Genomic DNA, 16,527 nt, shown 5'->3' on the forward strand with positions numbered 1-16,527 from the left:
CGGGGCGGCTGCACGTGGCGAGCGGGCTCCCGCCCCCCCACCCAGCTCCGCACTGCGCACGCGCGCCCCGCCCCAGACTCCACTTCCCAGCGGCCCCCGCGCGCATGGCGGCCGCCCGCCTCCTTCCCGGCAGCCCCCGCGCGCGCGCTGTCCCTTCCGCCTCTGCCGCGGTGCCGGGCTCCGTGCGGCGGCGGCGGCACCGGTCCGCACCGCGGCCGGGCCCCGCTCCGGCTCCGCCATGGCGTCGTGCGCCGACATCCTCCGCAGCGAGTTCCCCGACCTGGACGGCGAGGTCTTCGCTTACGTGACGGGTGAGCGGTGCCCGCCTCCCCGCGGCTCGGCCTCCCGCCCCGCCGCATGTCGCGACACCTTCCCCGCTGTCGCGACAGGCGGCCGCGCCCGAGTCGCGACAGGCGGCCGGGGAGGGGCGGGGTAGGGGGAGCGGGCGGGCGCCACCTGTCGGCCGCATCGCGACACGCGGCCGTCCGTCGCGACAGCGCGCGCGCGCGCGAGCGGAGGGGTGTGCAGCGCCGGCGCCGTGTACCCGCAGGGATCCTGCACGGCAGCGGGGCGGACTTCGAGTCGGTGGACGAGCTGGTGGAGGCGGTGGGGGAGCTGCTGCGGGAGGTGTCGCAGGACGCCAAGGACGACGGCGCCATCCGGGAGATCTGCCAGCGCCTCTTCAACACCCTGCAGCTGTAAGGGTCGCCCCCACCCGCCCTCGCCCCCTCCTCACCCTCCTCCTCACCCTCCTCCTCCTCCTCCTCCTCCTCCTCTCTCGCAGGGACGAGGGCCGGGCCCAGCGCTGCAGCCAGGTGCTGCTGGATGCCCCCATCCAGCTCTCCCAGATCACCGATGGATACGGTGAGTGGCGCTGGCAGGGGACCCCCCGCCACGCGTGTGTCACCCCCGCGGCTCCTTGCCCTGCCATCGGGGTGCCAGCGGCGGGGAGGGGCTCGGGGCGTTGCGCGTGCACGCGCCTGGCCCCGGGGAGCGGTTCCTCGGGCTCCCCCTCGCAGGTGCACCCCTCTTTCTCTTCCTGCGGCTGAGCTGTGGCCAGCAGCACCTGGCTGCCCGCAGGGTCAGCTGGGGTGGCAGGAGAGGAGCCGCCCTTTGGTCCCCTCGTCCTGTTGGGAGGGGGAACCGTCGTGCCTGCTCGTGGGCAGCCGTTAAGGCAGCGCTTTGTGGAGCCTCCCTGGCGCGCGTGCTCACCAACCCAACCGTCTTGTTGCAGCAGATGCCAGCGTGGACCTGCTGCCGGGGCTGTTGCTGAAGAGAGGCCAGACCTCGGTAAGTGAGGGGCCGTGCCCTTGTTCGTAAGCCAGCGGAGCCAGTGGGAGCAGCTAACGCGTGGGGCTGCAGGTGCCCTGCCCTGCTCTGGTCACCTCGCCCTCGGAGAGCAGCCGGGACAGGCAGCTGTCCTGGTTAGGGACACAGCTGCAGGGGGTACTGCTCCTCCTTGTCAGGTTCACTGTAATTTGGGAAACTCTTGACCTTGGTCTGGTAAAGAGGCTCAACAGGAGTTAACCGCTTATTAATTTGACAAGATCTATTTTGCTGTAATTTCTTAATGAGCTTCAAAGCACGGTTGGTGCAGTGGTGGTGCTCAGAGTGCAGCTTCTCTGACTTTCATGAGGACCTTTGGCTTTCACAGCAAGGCCTTTGGTTGAGAAAATAGGATGTACCGGGATGACATCTTGCCATGTTCAATGAGAGATTAAAATCCTGGCTAATGGTTAGATGTTGGGATGTTACAGGTGGGGAGTTAGCAGGGAGCTGCTGCGGGGAGGTTGTAAGCCCAGAAATGGCTTATTTTTATTAATTTAGAAATGGCTGTGAGTTGTCGTGGTTTGAGAAATAAGAGCAGGAGCAGAGATGTTTGGAAGCAGTTACGCTCCATGACCTGGAGGAGATCGGAGCATCTTTACCCATGAAATGCGTAGCTGCTCAGCAGCGACCTGGCTTGCCCTCTGCGTTGAATGTGCCAAAGTTTGAGTATGGGTGAGGTGCGGCTGGGCATCTGCAAAGCAAGGACAGCGGTAGCTGTGCAGGGTGGGCAGTCTCTCTGCCAGGCTGGTCTCTTATAGAGCTCTCCCTTCCTGGGGTAACGTGTTGAGGACGAGAACCCCTCGCTTGGAGGCTGAGACCTAACGTGATCCCTGCGTGTCTGAATGGGAGTCTTAAGTGAAAGCTGGCAGCTGTTGCTGGTTTTGGCACTGGAGTTGTTGCTGCTGGGTTCACTCTCTGGCTCTCGCGTCCACAACTCAAAAAGGATCTTCAGAAAAATTGGAGGCGATTCAGAGGAGGCCTCGGGAGGCCTCTCAAGTTTTGGAGGACATGTCTTACTGGGAGATTCAGGGAGCTCGGTATAGTTTACAGAGTGACTCAATCTGCCTGTACGTACGGGGTCACAGCTCCAGTAACAAGACGCTCTTCAGTCTAGCATGCAGGTCTGTAATGTGCTCCGGTGGCTGCAGAGTTGCCTAGAAATATCTAGGAGTGTTCTTGGTCAACCACAAATATTTGACTTGACGCAGGAATAAGCTGGAGTGGGCTGAGAGCCTGGCCGAGACCAGAGGCCAGGTTAAAACACTTGGCTCCTTCTTGCCTTCAGGTTTAATTAAATGCTTTTTGTCTCTGTGGTGATTGATCCACTGCGTAAGCTGAGCTTGTTCCAAACTGGCTAAAGTTTAACGTGTCAGGAAGGGAAACACTTCATGGTGCAGGGCGAGGGTGGGCGCAGGGTGTAGCGGAGGAGGCACTGGGACAGCAGGTTGCTGCTGTTGAAGTGACTTGGCCGACCCAGGTCCCTGGAACTACAGAAACTGGCCGTATGTTAGGGTCAGCCAAACCCTTTGCCTTGCTGAGGCAGAACTGTTGTGTATGAGCAGTTGATTTAGGACTTCATTCCTGAAGTGACTTCCTGGCCTGATTAGCTTCCTCAAAATGTGCTTGAATCTGTCCCAGTTCCCATGTCCCACCTCGCTCCTGCCCTCCCTCCCTTCCTTCCAGGCATGAGGGGTTGATTGATCTCTCTTCTCCTGGCGTTGGGCTTTTGGGGCTTTTGCTGAAGATGCTCCCTCTTCTTTTAACTCTGTTCTGTGCCCCAGATGGTGAATGCCAAGAAACTGGAGAAGGCGGAAGCCAGGCTGAAAGCCAAGCAGGACAAGAGGATGGAGCGGGATTCCCTGAAGTCATCTGGCCCTCTGTGAGCATGGAGGGTGCCTCGAACATCCCCATCCTGTTCTGCTGAGCGTGGCTGGGGTCTGGCTGTACCAGAGCTTTCCTGTTGAGTCCCATTCTCTGTCTTCTGCCTGCCCGCAGGGTCCTTGAGGAGGCATCTGCCAGCCAAGCTGCCAGCAAGAAGGAGACTCGCATGGAGTCATCAGGCAAGAACAAGTCGTATGATGTGCGCATCGAGAACTTCGATGTGTCCTTCGGTGAGCGGTGAGTGCAGGTGGGGAGGTGGGACAGATCCTGGCTGGGGTTTCGGACCATGGGGGATTGAGACTGGATTGGAGAGTGGTTGCGAAATTACAGAGGGTATGGGAAAGATCAGAAAGCAAGGTGGGCGCCTGACCCTGTTGGCTTTGGGCAGGAGAAGTCTGTGATGGTTGCTTGGCTCCAGCACAGCCTGAAATATGCTGGGGGCAGGTGGCTGCCGGTTATCTCCCTCTCCATGGGGCAGTCTGACCAGGTACCTGCCTGTTCTCTTGCTTTAGTGTCCTGCTGGCAGGAGCAGACCTCAACCTGGCATTTGGACGGCGCTACGGGCTGGTGGGCAGGAACGGGCTGGGGAAGACCACGCTGCTGAAGATGATCGCCAGCCGGAGCCTGCGCATCCCCTCGCACATCAGCATCCTCCATGTGGAGCAGGAGGTGGCGGGGGACGAGACACCGGCACTGCAGAGCGTGCTGGAGTGTGACACCACTCGTGAGAGCCTGCTGCGGGAGGAGAGGGATCTGACGGCTAAGATTAATGCCGGCAGGTGAGATGTTGCCACTGGGTTTCCAGCCCTTCTATGGCCTCTTGACCATGAGGTCTCGTTCTGAGGTCTCTCCCTTCAAAGGAAGGGCTCCGGCAGGGCTGGGCTGCGTCTTGCCCACCTTAGTCCTGCCTGGGGAGATCAGCCTCCCCCAGCACTCAAACCCTGACCCTGGTCAGTCCCACACACTCCTCTTTGTCCTGCCCCAGGGGAGAAGGGACAGAAGGTGCCAGGCTATCGGAGTCTACGCGAAGCTGGAGGAGATTGAGGCAGACAAGGCCCCAGCGAGGTGAGACAGTCCTGTGGGCACCGCTGTCTGTTGGCATGGCCAGAGCTGGGCGGTGGTTTGGGGCATGGAAGGGTGATGCTGTAGCCCTGGGATCCAGCATGTGGGGACAGGGGGCTCTCCCTACTGCTGCTCTTGTCTCTTCTTCTGTCACAGCTCTGCGGGGTTAAGAGTAGTCGAGCTTCCCCTCGAAGCTGGAGGGATTTTTTTTGCCCCAAATGACTTGCATTGTTGCTGCTGCTCCTCTTGGACCTCCCCAGGTTCCTGGTGTCTGGGGAACATTTCTGGGATGTTGGTGGTAGTGACTCTCTTCCTGGCCAAAGAGCTGAAAACTTCTTGCAAATCTCCTGGGACTTCATGTGGATGCTGTGCCCTGTTGGGCTGTATTTCCCAGCCAAGCGCTGCTCTTGGGTCTGCAGGAAGTTTTCCTGCACCAGAATGGCTTTAAACCATGCAGCAGAGTCCCCTCGGTGGCCGTGGGTCCGAGACCTCGGACTGTGCTCTTCTATTGGATGCTGTAGCTGGATTCCAGTTCTCTCCCCTTTTCCCCAGGGCATCCGTCATTCTTGCTGGGCTGGGCTTTAATGCAAAGATGCAACAACAGACAACCAAGTAAGTCTCCAAGCTCTGGGCGTCGAGACAGAAATGGGTCTGGGGAGACGTCGTTCCTAGCGAGCCCCCAGACACTGCTGTGGCTGTAAGGGAGGGGAGCCCTGTGGGAGGGCGAGGGTCTATTCCTGCCCATCCGATGTGGTCTCCTGCCCTGAGGGTGCCAAGCCACCTGCCTGCTGCACCACGGATCTTGTGCTGTGCCCGAGATCTCTGCAGGGACAAGCTGTCTCTGGGTGACAGCAGAGCCGAAAGGGCCGTAGGGGAGCAGGGAGCCTGGCAGGCAGGCAAACGCAGAGTTGTTCTGTGTTAAACAGTAACCCCTCTCTGCAACCTCTTCTCTCCTCAGAGAGTTTTCCGGAGGCTGGAGAATGAGACTGGCCTTAGCCAGAGCCCTGTTTGCCAGGTTGGTGTCCAGGCCTTCGTGCTGTGGGGTTAACCCTCCTTGCTGTCCGTGCTGTGAGATGCAGGGGTGCTGCCTGGGGGTCCTCTTGACTCAGGCTCTCAGGGCGGGGAGTGTTGGAGGCATCGCAGCTCTGTGTGTGTGGTGAAACGCGCTCTGCACTGACCCTGTGCTCTTTTTGCTTCTGATACCCACGTCTTGTTTTTCCTAGGCCAGATCTCCTTCTGCTGGATGGTAAGTCGATACTGCGAGTCCCCTCGGACACCGCTGCTGGGCCTGCCTGTGCCCTTGCTGAGGTTGGGAACGCGCCGTGGCCTTTAGCTGCCTGCTCAAAATAGCCCTGCGTGACGGGGCTGGACTGGCAGGGCTGGCGGTGCTCCCCTGGCACAGCGGGCAGAGCTGGCGGTGGTGCGGGGAAGTCTGCTCGGGCGGCTGCTTTCACTGCGCTCAGCAGAGCTCTGCCCCGTGCCCCAGCCGGGTGGTCTGCGTGTCATCCTGCCCCGAGCGGTCCCTTTCCCTCGCCTGTCCCTGTGATGCGCCCTGGCTGCCAGCCTGAGCTGGGAGGAATCCCTTCACCGCAGGGGGTGATCCTGGGGCTAGGAGGTGCCCGCCTTGGGTGGGAGGGTCTGGGTGAGACGCTGCTGCTGGGTGTCAGGGTCTGGGTACCGGTATGGAGTGGGGGGAGCGTCCCTGGCTGAGCCTCAGCCCCTGTCCCCACACCCCATCACACCCTACACATGTGAGTCCCCTGAGCTGGGGGGGGAAGGTCCCCATGCAGGATCTCTTCCTCCACAATACTGATCGCTAGCCTTTCCTGTGTAAAAAAGCATAATCCAGCCATCTTCATCCCTCCTGACCTCAGTGCCTCTTTCCCTTCCCTCAGAGCCAACGAACATGCTGGATGTGAGGGCCATTTTGTGGCTGGAGACCTACCTGCAGGTAGGGGATGGCAGGAGGCCCTAAGACAAACCAAGGGCGAGGGATGGAGACGTCCTCCAGGCTGGTGTCTCGCCTCGCTGGGTGGTGGGACCAAGCCCTGTGCTCTGGCTTGATGATGCTCAGGCCTCCCTCTCGCTGTCTCCTCCAGACCTGGCAGTCGACCATCCTCGTCGTGTCCCACGACAGGAACTTCCTGAACGCAGTGGCCACAGACATCATCCACCTGCACTCGCAGCGGCTAGACACGTACCGTGGGGACTTTGAGAACTTCATGAAGATCAAGGAGGAGCGGCTGAAGAACCAGCAGCGAGAGTACGAAGCCCAGCAGCAGTACCGCGAGCACATCCAGGTACTGGGAGAAGCCAGTAGTGCTGGGGCACTCTTCTTGCAGCCTTGTCCCTTTCTCCATGCTTCTAGACCCGTGGATGTGGCTGTATTGTTGCAGGAGGTTTGGCCGCAGAACGGGGTAGCTGGGGCTGAAGGGGACCTAGGGCTCCCTGATGCTTTTCTCTCTTGTAGGTTTTCATCGACCGCTTTCGCTACAACGCCAACCGGGCGTCCCAAGTGCAGAGCAAGCTCAAGCTGTTGGAGAAGCTGTGAGTGCCTGTCCTGCTCCTCTCTGGAGATGGGGAAGGGGCAGTGCTTGTGGGAAGAAACAGGTTCCCAGGGTGCCTGGGAGATACGGAGGTGGTTTGGGCTTTGGGTGCTCTGTCTGTGGTCCAGAGGCTTTGGCTAGGGTGAGGTGTCACAGAGCTGAAGGCTCTATCTGGGCTTCTGGTGTGGGGACAGACCCCCGGTGCAAGGCACCTTGGTTATGTGTCTCCTCTTCTTGCAGGCCAGAGCTGAAACCTGTGGATAAGGAGTCTGAGGTGATCATGAAGTAAGTGTCCCCTGAGCCCTTGCTTGGAGGGTGCCTGGCTCCGTTTCTGACATGAGCTCCTCCTGAGTCCTGTCCCAGCTGGGACAACCACCCCTTCCTGCGGGCCAGCCTTACTCTGACAGGGAGCCCAGACAGGCCCCCATGTTCACGCTGGGTTCCCTCCTGGGGCCAAGGCTGCAGATCCATGTCCCCTTCTTGTGACCATCCTTCCCAGAGGCCCTGCATGGTAGGGAGCCCCCCTTGCCACCTGGGGGGTTGCAGAGGTTGTCCTGAGGGGCTGGGAGCAGGGTCTCTGAAGTTCCTGGCCATCTCTCACCTCTTCCTGCTTTCTCAGGTTCCCCGACGGCTTTGAGAAGTTCTCCCCCCCAATCCTGCAGCTAGACGAAGTAGACTTCTATTATGACCCAAGTCACTACATCTTTCGTTCCCTCTCCGTCTCTGCTGACCTGGAGTCCCGCATCTGTGTGGTATGTGGGATTGCAGAGTAACGGTGGCTACAAGGGACCTTGGGAGGTCCCTGCTCAAAGCAGGGCCAGCTTTGATGTTAGATCAGGTTGCTGAGGTCCTTGTCCAGTTGAATTCTGGATATCTCCAGGGAGGACTATTTCTCCCATTCCTCTGGGTCCCGTTGCAGCATTTGATCATCCTCATTTTGAGGAACGTTGAAACATTTTTCCTAATACCAGTTAGAATTTGTGACTTGTGCCTGTTGCCCTTCATCCTTTCACTGGGCGCCTCTGAGAAAAGACTGGGTCCATCTTCTCTGTAACTCCCTGTTAGCTGACAACAGCAGCATGCAGTGGGGGCCCCTGCTACATTGGATGGGGCAGCAGAGAGACGCTATGTGCTTGCAAATGAGGCTGGGACCAGGTAATCCTGAGGCGTGAGGGTTGGGGAGGCAACATCTAGCACTGCTGCCTGTGCTGCTCGTCAGTGATAGAAATGCAGCTTCCAGGTAGCTGGAGTCACTGGTAAGGCTCTCATCCCGCCCACCTCCGCTGCATGATCATCCAAGAGAGCTGAAATTCCCTGATCACTGCCCCCCTCTCCGAAGTACCTTCACGGATTTCACGTTCTCCAATGCTGCTGCTGCTTCTCTAGGTTGGGGAAAACGGAGCTGGCAAGTCGACCATGCTAAAGATCTTAATGGGGGAGCTGGCACCAGTCAGAGGGATCAGACATGCTCACAGGTACCTGGTAGGAAGGGCTGGGGGACTGGGAGGAATGGTGCAGCTGGAGGGCGTCTGGGCTGTGCTTCGGAGTGATGGCTGCCCAAGTGACGGGGATGGGTCCTGCACACCCACGCATATGCCCCCCTTCCTGTAGCTGCAGCTGTGAGCACTGTGGTTGCAGGGCCTGGTACCAGCTCCCGATCTCTCTTCTCATTCTGCAGAAACCTAAAGATCGGTTATTTCAGCCAGCACCATGTGGATCAACTGGACTTGAACATCAGCGCTGTAGAGTTACTGGCAAGAAAGTTCCCAGGTGAGTTTTGGAGATCCCAGGAGATCTGGGCCATTGAGGTCTCCTTTGCCACGCACAGAGCAGCGTTGATTTGTTCCGTGGCTCTGGGCAGAAGGCTCTGTCACGTCAGTGCTTAAGGGACACCGCCTGCTCTGGGTTAACTCCCCACATCCAGCCAAGTTCAGGACACCAGCCATGAGAAGCAGGGGTAGCTGGCAGTCTGCAGACCTCAGGCTGGTGCTCCACCGTGGCCAGGTTTTGGGGGCAGATGACCCGCTTTCCTGCTGGGCACAGAATGAGCACCGGCTCCCCCTTTCCCAGCTGCCAAAACCTCTGGCTCCCCTCTCCGCTGCTTGACATTAGGTAACGTGGTGACAGGGAATTGGGCGCAGCGTCAGTTGGAGTCTGTCACCAGCCCTGCAGCCCCTGTCCTGATTGTGTCAGTCAGGTTTTCCCTGCAAACCCCCTGCTTGGGAGGGAATTGCCTGGAAGCGGCTGCTGAATTCCTCCCCCGCCGTGCTGGTCTGGCACAGGCTGCCCAGCCGCGGCGCCCACCGAGCTCACGGCGCTGAGGGCCCTGTGTCACGCCGGGTGTGCCATAGCTGTGTTGTGACATGCTCCTGCAGGGAAGACGGAGGAGGAGTACCGGCATCAGCTGGGGAGCTACGGTGTCTCAGGGGAGCTGGCCGTGCGTCCCGTGGCCAGCCTGTCTGGAGGTCAGAAGAGTCGCGTGGCCTTTGCCCAGATGACTATGTCCTGGTAATTTTCTCCCAGATGCTGTTCATTTTTGCATGGCTCCATCCCTGGAGCCTGCTTCACCGGGAGGAAGGCGGGCATCCGGGGACTTTCTGCTGCCCCACGGAAGCCTCATCCTTGGGACTTTTGTGGGGAGGGAGGTTGTCACCCTGGGGGGACTGTGTGGAAGCGGGCAGGTGGCTTTCTCCTACTGCTTTGGGCTCCCAGGGATAAGAGGTGTCCCTGGAGCTGGGCAACGCCTATCTTGGGGCCAGGCAGATGCCGATAGCTGTGGCTCTAAGTGGCTAAAGCAGCAGCCTAGTGGAGGTCGCTGCGGTGCGATGGGGTGCGGACCCAGCCTGGGCCTGTTCCAGTGCGTGCTCAGAGCTGTCTTCTCTTCCAGTCCAAACTTCTACATCCTGGATGAGCCGACAAATCACCTGGACATGGAGACCATTGAGGCACTGGCAAAGGCACTGAATAAGTTCCGGGTAAGGTTCCCTCGGCAAGATCTCCCATTTTTCTAATGCTTCCTGCAGCCTCCAGCTCAAGTTACTTGATATCTCAGCCAGAGGTGGATGGTCAAATACCAGTGGTGGCTTCGAGTCCAGGACAGAATTTGGGAAGTCAGTCACATTTCTGCCTTAGCTGTTCATCCTGGTGGTTGGTTTCGCCTGCTGGCTTTGGCTAGGGGTGGCTGAGAGAGGCAACAGCAGACCAGAGAGCACCTTCTCCCCCATCTTGACCAGTCACCTACACCCTGTGACTTCTCACGTGCTGCATGCGGCACTCAGCCCTGCCTTGGGGCCACTCGGATCTTCCTTAGGCACATTTTATGGCTGATCTCCAAAGACTCGGCCTCCAGATGCCGCTGTGATCAACCTGGTTCTCACTGTCTCGTAGTTGCTTAGGTTGGGGCAGTTTTCCTGTGAAAGAAAAGCTTAACTGAGGTTGCTCGGGGTCTTGCCCAGCCACCTTTTGAGTGTCATTGGCTCCACCTGGAATCTCCATCCTTGACGTTGTCAGAGACCTGGAGAGCTGGTAACAAACCCTGCACTTGCCTTCCGAGAGGGGAGGCTAAATACATTACTGCTGCACGTGCCTCCTCCGTACATGATCTGTCTGTCCCCTTGAAGGAAGGAAAGGCTGGGATTGAGTCCCTGCCGGTGAAATATCCCTCAGTTTTCCCTGGAGTGGATGGAAACCTGAAGTCCTGGGCACAGGCTGGATGGGGGGGCAGGATCTCCATGCCACCAGCACTGGGCCCTGGGTTGTGCTCCACTAAGTTCCCTTTTTTTCCCCCGTTGTGTGTTGGCAGGGTGGTGTAATTCTGGTGTCCCACGACGAGCGCTTCATCCGCCTGGTGTGCCAGGAGCTGTGGGTGTGCGAGAACGCCACTGTGACCCGCATCGAGGGCGGCTTCGACCAGTACAGAGACATCCTGAAGGAGCAGTTCCGGAAGGAGGGTTTCCTATAAGGGAGGCGGGAGCCGGACTGTGCCGGGGGCTGGAGCACGAAGCTCGGCCGCCTCGGCATCCATCCCAACTGTGCCTGGCAGAGCGCCGAGGACGCTGCTGCCCACATGGACCGTCAGCCATGCCATCAAACTGCCACCTGAACTGCTCTCCCCTCCCGGGGCCGGGCGGAAGGACCGTGAGGGAGCAGGAGCCCGGTGCTGTGCGTGGCCGGGGGCACGCCGGGGGCTCTGCTGTCGGCCGGGGCTGCGCCTGGCGCTGGGCACACTGGAAGGGCTGTGCCTGGAGCTGCTGCTCTGCTGAGAGGAGGGAAGGAGGTGTCGCGTCCCGACCCCCCCAGTTTAACTCCGTGCTCTGGAGGGCAGGAGAGGAGCTGTTCTCCATGTTTCTTCGCTTCCCCCTCTGCCTTTTTCTTTCTTTGGTTTTTTGGGGTTTTTTTGGTTTTTTTGTTTAACTGGCTGAACACTAGTTGGGCTACATCACATGCCGCCGTCCCCTCTGCCGCCCTGGAGGGAAACGAGGCCTTTGCTGCTAAAAGTGACCCCTGCCTCTTCCCCCAGCCCCCTGGAAGCTGGGGCTGGCTTGCTCTGTCCTCCCCAGGGGCTTGCGTTTGTAGTGCGGAGGGAGCCAGAGCCCGGCTCTGCCTGGGCTGCCCCGCTCCCTGCTCCTTTCCCTGCGCTGCTGCCTCGCCTCGCTGCCTGCCTTTCCTTTCAAACCGGCCCTGGGGTGGGCTGCCCTGGGGTGGGCTGCTCGGCACCTCTCCCTGCCCGCCTGCACAGAGGCTGCAGTGTAAATAAACCCAGGACGCAGTGGGTGCAGCGCTCTCCTTTCCTTGGGGGGGCTGCGGGGCTTGAATTTGGGGGGGGGGTGGGGGGGGGTGTCTTTCTGGTGCCCTGAGCACAAGGCTGCTGGGGGGGAGATGCTTTCCATATGGGTCTCGCCAAATTAAACGGCTCCTCAGTGGTGTGGGGGAGGCTGGTAACTGGGGTGGGTTGTGCGGAGCTGTGCCTGTGTCCCGCTGGGCTCCCGGGGGCCGCGGGCCACCTCGGGGGGGGGGGGGCACGGAGCGGGGGCGAGGCCGGGGTTGGGTGTCAGCTCTGGCGGGCGCTGGATCCGGTTGTGGTTTGGGGGCTGCGAGAAACCGGGGCTGAGGGTGGGCGGGAGGAGGGGGCAGAGCAGGGGGGCCCCTGGCAGGCCGGGGAAAAGGGGGGGTGGGGACCCTGCGGGGACCCGGGGAGGGGTGCCGGGGCATTGGGGTGCCGGCGTGGCCAGCTCCGGTGCACGGCGGTGTCCCGGTGCCGGTGGCAGCCGGCGCCCCGGGGCTTTGCGAGGCAGGACGCGGGCCGGCCCTGTCCGCGGCCCCCGCCCCGCGCCGGTAGAGGCGGAACCCCCGTCGTCCCCCCCCCCCACCGGGGCGGCCGGCGCGAGGCCCCGCCCCCGCCTTCCCCGCCACCAGGTGGTCCCGCCCCTGCGGCCGGGGCGGCGCTCGAGCCTCGCTCCGACCGGCGGCGGGCACCCACCGCACCGGGCAGGGCAGGGCAGGGCAGGGCAGGGCAGGGCGCGCCCGGCGGCGGCATGAGCGCCGGTGGGGAGGCGGCAGGTGAGGGGCGCGGGGCCGCCGCCCCCGGAGGACCGTTCCCCCGCGGCGGGCCGCGCTCGGCGGGGAGCAGCCCCGTGCCCAGCCCCGGGTCCCCCGTGCCCGAGGAGGTGAGCGGGGCGGTGGGGACGGGGACGGGGGGAGCTGTGTGCGGGTGCCCGGGAGGGCCTGGGGGGCGCCGTGCGCGTGCCCGGGGGTGCGGGGCCGCCAGGGGATGCGGGGGTGCCCGCGGGGGAGGGGTTTGGGGGGGGTTCGTCTGTGAGTGTGTGTGTGTGGGGGGGGTGTTGGTGGGCTCGTGTGTCTGTGTGTGAGCGGGGGGGGGGGGGGCTCCTCTGTGTGTGTGTCTGTGCGCGCGGCGGGGGGGTCGCGTGTGTCTGTGTGTGTGCGCGCGCGCGCGTGTGTATGTGCATGGGGGGGGGTCGCGTGTTTTTACGCCGGGGAAGTCGTGTGTGTGCTGGGGGGGGGGGGGGGGGGTGTCGTGTGTGTGTGTGTGCTGGGGGTGGGGTGGGGTGTGTGCGCTGGGGGGGGTGGTGTGCGTGTGTGTGTGTGCTGGAGGGGTGGTGTGTGTGTGTGTGTGTGCTGGGGGGTCGTGTGTCGAGGAGGACTTTGCGGGAGGGCGCTGAGTGCGGGGGGGATTGTGCCTGAGGGAGGGCTGGGGGGTGGGTGTGTGTGTGTGTGTACGCGGGGGGAGGGGGGGGTCTGTGTGTGTGTGTGTACGCGGGGGGGGTCTGTGTGTGCGCGAGGAGCCCTCGGGGGGCAGCCGTGGGTGCGGGCGGGGATGGTGCCCGGGGCGCCTGTGTGTGTGTGTGTGCGCGCGCGCGCGTGGGGGGGCGGCGGCGGCGGCACGCGGGGTCCGTGGGGGGGCGGCGGCGCGGCCGGGGACCTGCGTGGCCGGGTTGTGCCGCGCCGTGCTGCCCGCGGCGTGTGCGTGCCGGGGCGGGCTGGGGGCTGCGGGGGTGCCGGGGTGTGCGTGAACGGGGGGGTGGGGTGGGGTGGGGGGCGTTGTGTGCCGGTTCTGGGGGTGGGGGGTCCTGTGGCGGTGCGAGTGTTGCTCGTGCAGGGGGTGTCTGTGTGCGGGGGGGGGGCGGGGTCGCCCCCCCGGCGGCCGGTCGGGGCAGGACCGGGAGCGCGGCGCCATCTTGGGAGCCATCAGGTGCCCGGCGCGGGGACGAGCGGCGGTGGGGGAGGTCCGGGGGGGCCGCCCCCTCCCCTGCCCGGCGGGGCCCGGCCGCGGCTGCCTTCCCGTGGGGGGAGCTGTGCAGCCCAGCCCCAGGGTCTCCCCTCGGTCCCCGGAGCCGGGGGTGGGGGGGTGGGTGTCTGCTCCTCCGCCCCTGGCTCGGGGGGTGCCGGCGCGGGGCTGGCTCTGCCGCGGGCTCCCGGCCCTTCCCGGCGGTCCCGCACCGGGGGCCGTGAGTCCCCGGAGCTCCGTTCACGGGACCTTGTCCCGAGCGGCGCCGGGCTTTTCCGGCTGACCCGGGAGCAGCCGGGGAAGCCCAAATCGCTGGGCGCCCTCCCAGCCCCAGCGCCTTCTCCCTCTGGCCTTGAGTCAGCCGGCTGTGGGCGGACGTCCCTGGCACCGGGGCTCCCGAGCCTCTGACTCACACTCTGCTAGGCGGCTGCTGCGCTTTCTGGGTGTCCCATCGTGTCGTCATTGTGTGTGTCCCGTCCCCCCGTCCCCCCCCCCGCCGTGATCTGGGTTTTAAAGGAAAGGGCTGCATCTGTCGAGCCAGATGATGCAGATGGGTTACAGGAAGGATGGATGTTCAGGTGACCTAAATATTATGTGCTTGTATAATTGCCTGGCCGCCCAGGGCTGCCTGCTGGGGTCGGTTGTGATACTCAGCTCAGGTAGGGGTATCTGGGGAGTTTAATCGACACGTGGCGTTTGTTTGCAGCCACTGCAGAAACGACAGAGAACCGTGGAGGATTTCAACCAGTTCTGCACCTTCGTTTTGGCCTACGCTGGCTACATCCCCTACCCTGAAGAGGTAAGCGGGCTTGCGGGGCGTTCCTCTACAAAAAGACTGGTGCCTCTAGGCTTCCTGCCATGTGCAGACCCAGCTCCTAATTCTTCTCCTGGAGAGTCATTCTCCTTCCCCAGCCCCTTCCTCCTTACCCTGAATGTCTGCGCTGCGGTTTGCCATGCTAGTCCTGCATCTTCCCTGCTTGCAGAATGAGCCCTGGACCCACGGAGGCAGCATGAGTCCTCAGAACAGCACGGGGAGCACTCAGGACAGCGATAGCTGGGCCTCGTCCCACTCCTCCGACTGCCACATCCTGACGGACGACGGGAGGAGCAGGAACGCCGTGGCCAGGGGGACTGTGGACAACAGCCTGCTCGTGAGCTGCCCTGCCTTCCCCACCAGCTTCTATGATGTCCGGCCCCAGCAAACCAAACGGAAGAAACCACCAGCAAAGAAACTCATTTTGGAGCAGGAGGTGGAGAAGAGGGTGCCGCTGAGTGCTGGGAAGAGCTTTGGGGCAGAGCGGGATGGGGTGAAGGAGCTGGCTGTGCTGGAGGAACAGCTGCCGCCCGTGAAAGAGCAGCTCTTGGAGCCTTCCCTCAACCCGGCTGGGGACCCTCAGCCCAACTCCCTCCTGGAGGAGCTGATGAAGGAGGAGAAGGACTGGATGCACGGAGAGCAGGGTACCGAGAAGCCAGCAGGAGATGATCCTCAGCTAAAGGAGCACGACCCCTGCTCTGGAGGGAGGAAAAACGCCAGTTCTTGCAGTACTTTGGACCAAAGTGAAGGAGAAGATGCGAGCAGAGGGAGCTCCCAGCTTAGTGGTGAGTGTCCGAGGGAGCACAGAGGGCCCTGTTGTGCTGCAGCCAGTGACGAATATTGTGCCTCTCTCAGCTGGAGCCACCCATGCTGGCTGCAGGGAGGGCTTGTCGATGGCCCAAGCCTCTCCCAGCAAGGGGAGTACCTTTGGGACCTGGGGGGACTGAAGAGCAGAGGGCAGGGAGCTGGCCTGCCCTTTGGCAGCTCTGTTCTGCAGAACGAGCGGTACAGACCTGAAACATGTCTGAAGTGGGGTGTAGGGCTGCCTTGGTCATCTGGTCTTTATTTTTTTTCTCTCCTCCCCCCCCCTTTTGCAACTTTAGCAGTCGAATTCGCAGCAGCTCCCAACACCAAAGCAGAAGGTGAGTGGGGGGCTGTCCCATTTAACACCAGTGGAACTGGCTAGTCTGGCCACAGCCGGACCTGCAGCTGGTAAGGTGGTTTCTGACTGGTGTCTCTCTCCCTGACCAGACGACGATGCCTGGGATTTGATCACTTGCTTCTGCCTGAAGCCCTTTGCAGGGAGGCCCATGATCGAATGTAACGAATGTGCTACCTGGATCCACCTCTCTTGTGCCAAGATCCGCAAATCCAACGTGCCTGAGGTTTTCATCTGCCAGCGATGCCGTGATGCCAAGCAGGAGATTCGCCGCTCGAACCGAGCTCGGACGGTGCCCCGCAAGCGCTTCTGTGACTGAAGCTCCTCCAGAGCAGGGAGGCCGGGGGTCCCCTTTTTAAACTGAAGACTGTAGCCCGGTTTGGCTAGACAATCAATGCACAGTAATGGCAGGGGAGGGGCTGGGCCATGGGGCTGGACTGTCCCCCTTGCACTTCTGACTCCTGGAAGCTGCCACGTGTGTCCTCCCTGAGGATCGCGTTGGCCACGGAGCTCGGTTACCCCAGAGGCGTGGGGGGGGAGAGGAGGGTGGTCCAGCCGTGCACTAGGTCACTCGGAAACATCTCTGTCCTCGCACGAAGCTGGCTCAGTGCCTTTCCCCCAGGGCAGCCGAGGAGAACCTAGTCCAAGTAGTTTTTCTGTGGTGTGGTGGAAACTTACACTTATCCCAAGATGTGACTCCCCTTCCTCCTTTTTCCTCACCGTTTTCCTTTCCTTGCCTCGGACCTTCGGGTGGGCTGCAATGGCAAAGCCCCGGTGACCCAAGTTCTCCTCCAGCAAGTAGGTGCAGCCCAGGCGAGCTCCCTCCGGGTCGTGTGCCGCTCTCCAGGGCGGGAGGGGAAGGGACATTGGTCCTGCTGACGCCTGAAGCAGACTGGGGCTCTGCGTCTTGGGGGTATTGGTGGAGCCGTCCATCTCTGGCTCATCAGCCTTGTACGCTGCACAGGGGAGGTCCTTCCCCTGGCGCATGGTG

At 61.9% G+C, this 16,527-nt stretch overlaps 2 protein-coding genes across 2 annotated transcripts; both read left to right on the plus strand.

Annotated features, from left to right (window-relative positions):
* Positions 1-238: 238 nt before the first annotated feature.
* ABCF3 (ATP binding cassette subfamily F member 3) lies at positions 239-11,591 on the plus strand. The gene is given in 22 exon segments (XM_050902750.1): positions 239-311; positions 551-698; positions 785-864; positions 1,235-1,290; positions 3,111-3,208; positions 3,325-3,447; positions 3,723-3,989; positions 4,196-4,227; positions 4,230-4,275; positions 4,825-4,884; positions 5,231-5,287; positions 5,496-5,518; positions 6,168-6,223; positions 6,372-6,572; positions 6,743-6,819; positions 7,059-7,103; positions 7,438-7,570; positions 8,205-8,293; positions 8,497-8,588; positions 9,194-9,326; positions 9,706-9,793; positions 10,621-11,591. Coding segments are annotated over 22 exon segments (2,136 nt in total). The 3' UTR covers positions 10,780-11,591.
* A 761-nt stretch (positions 11,592-12,352) lies between these two features.
* Positions 12,353-16,067, plus strand: LOC127020057 (PHD finger protein 13-like). Its single transcript, XM_050902483.1, has 6 exons — positions 12,353-12,377; positions 12,408-12,484; positions 14,270-14,362; positions 14,547-15,162; positions 15,481-15,519; positions 15,629-16,067. The coding sequence occupies exons 1-6, from the start codon at positions 12,353-12,355 to the stop codon at positions 15,853-15,855; spliced, it is 1,077 nt and encodes a 358-aa protein (XP_050758440.1). The 3' UTR covers positions 15,856-16,067.
* The last annotated feature ends 460 nt before the right edge of the window (positions 16,068-16,527 follow it).

The sequence above is a fragment of the Gymnogyps californianus genome, chromosome 10 (genome assembly GCF_018139145.2).
Source record: "Gymnogyps californianus isolate 813 chromosome 10, ASM1813914v2, whole genome shotgun sequence".
NCBI lineage: Eukaryota > Metazoa > Chordata > Aves > Accipitriformes > Cathartidae > Gymnogyps > Gymnogyps californianus.

Coding starts and splice junctions, on each gene's coding strand:
- LOC127020057 (XM_050902483.1), top strand. CDS start 12,353: ATGAGCGCCGGTGGGGAGGCGGCAG. Junction 12,378..12,407: donor CGCCGGTGGGGAGGCGGCAG/GTGAGGGGCGCG, acceptor CCGCCCCCGGAG/GACCGTTCCCCCGCGGCGGG. Junction 15,163..15,480: donor AGGGAGCTCCCAGCTTAGTG/GTGAGTGTCCGA, acceptor TTGCAACTTTAG/CAGTCGAATTCGCAGCAGCT.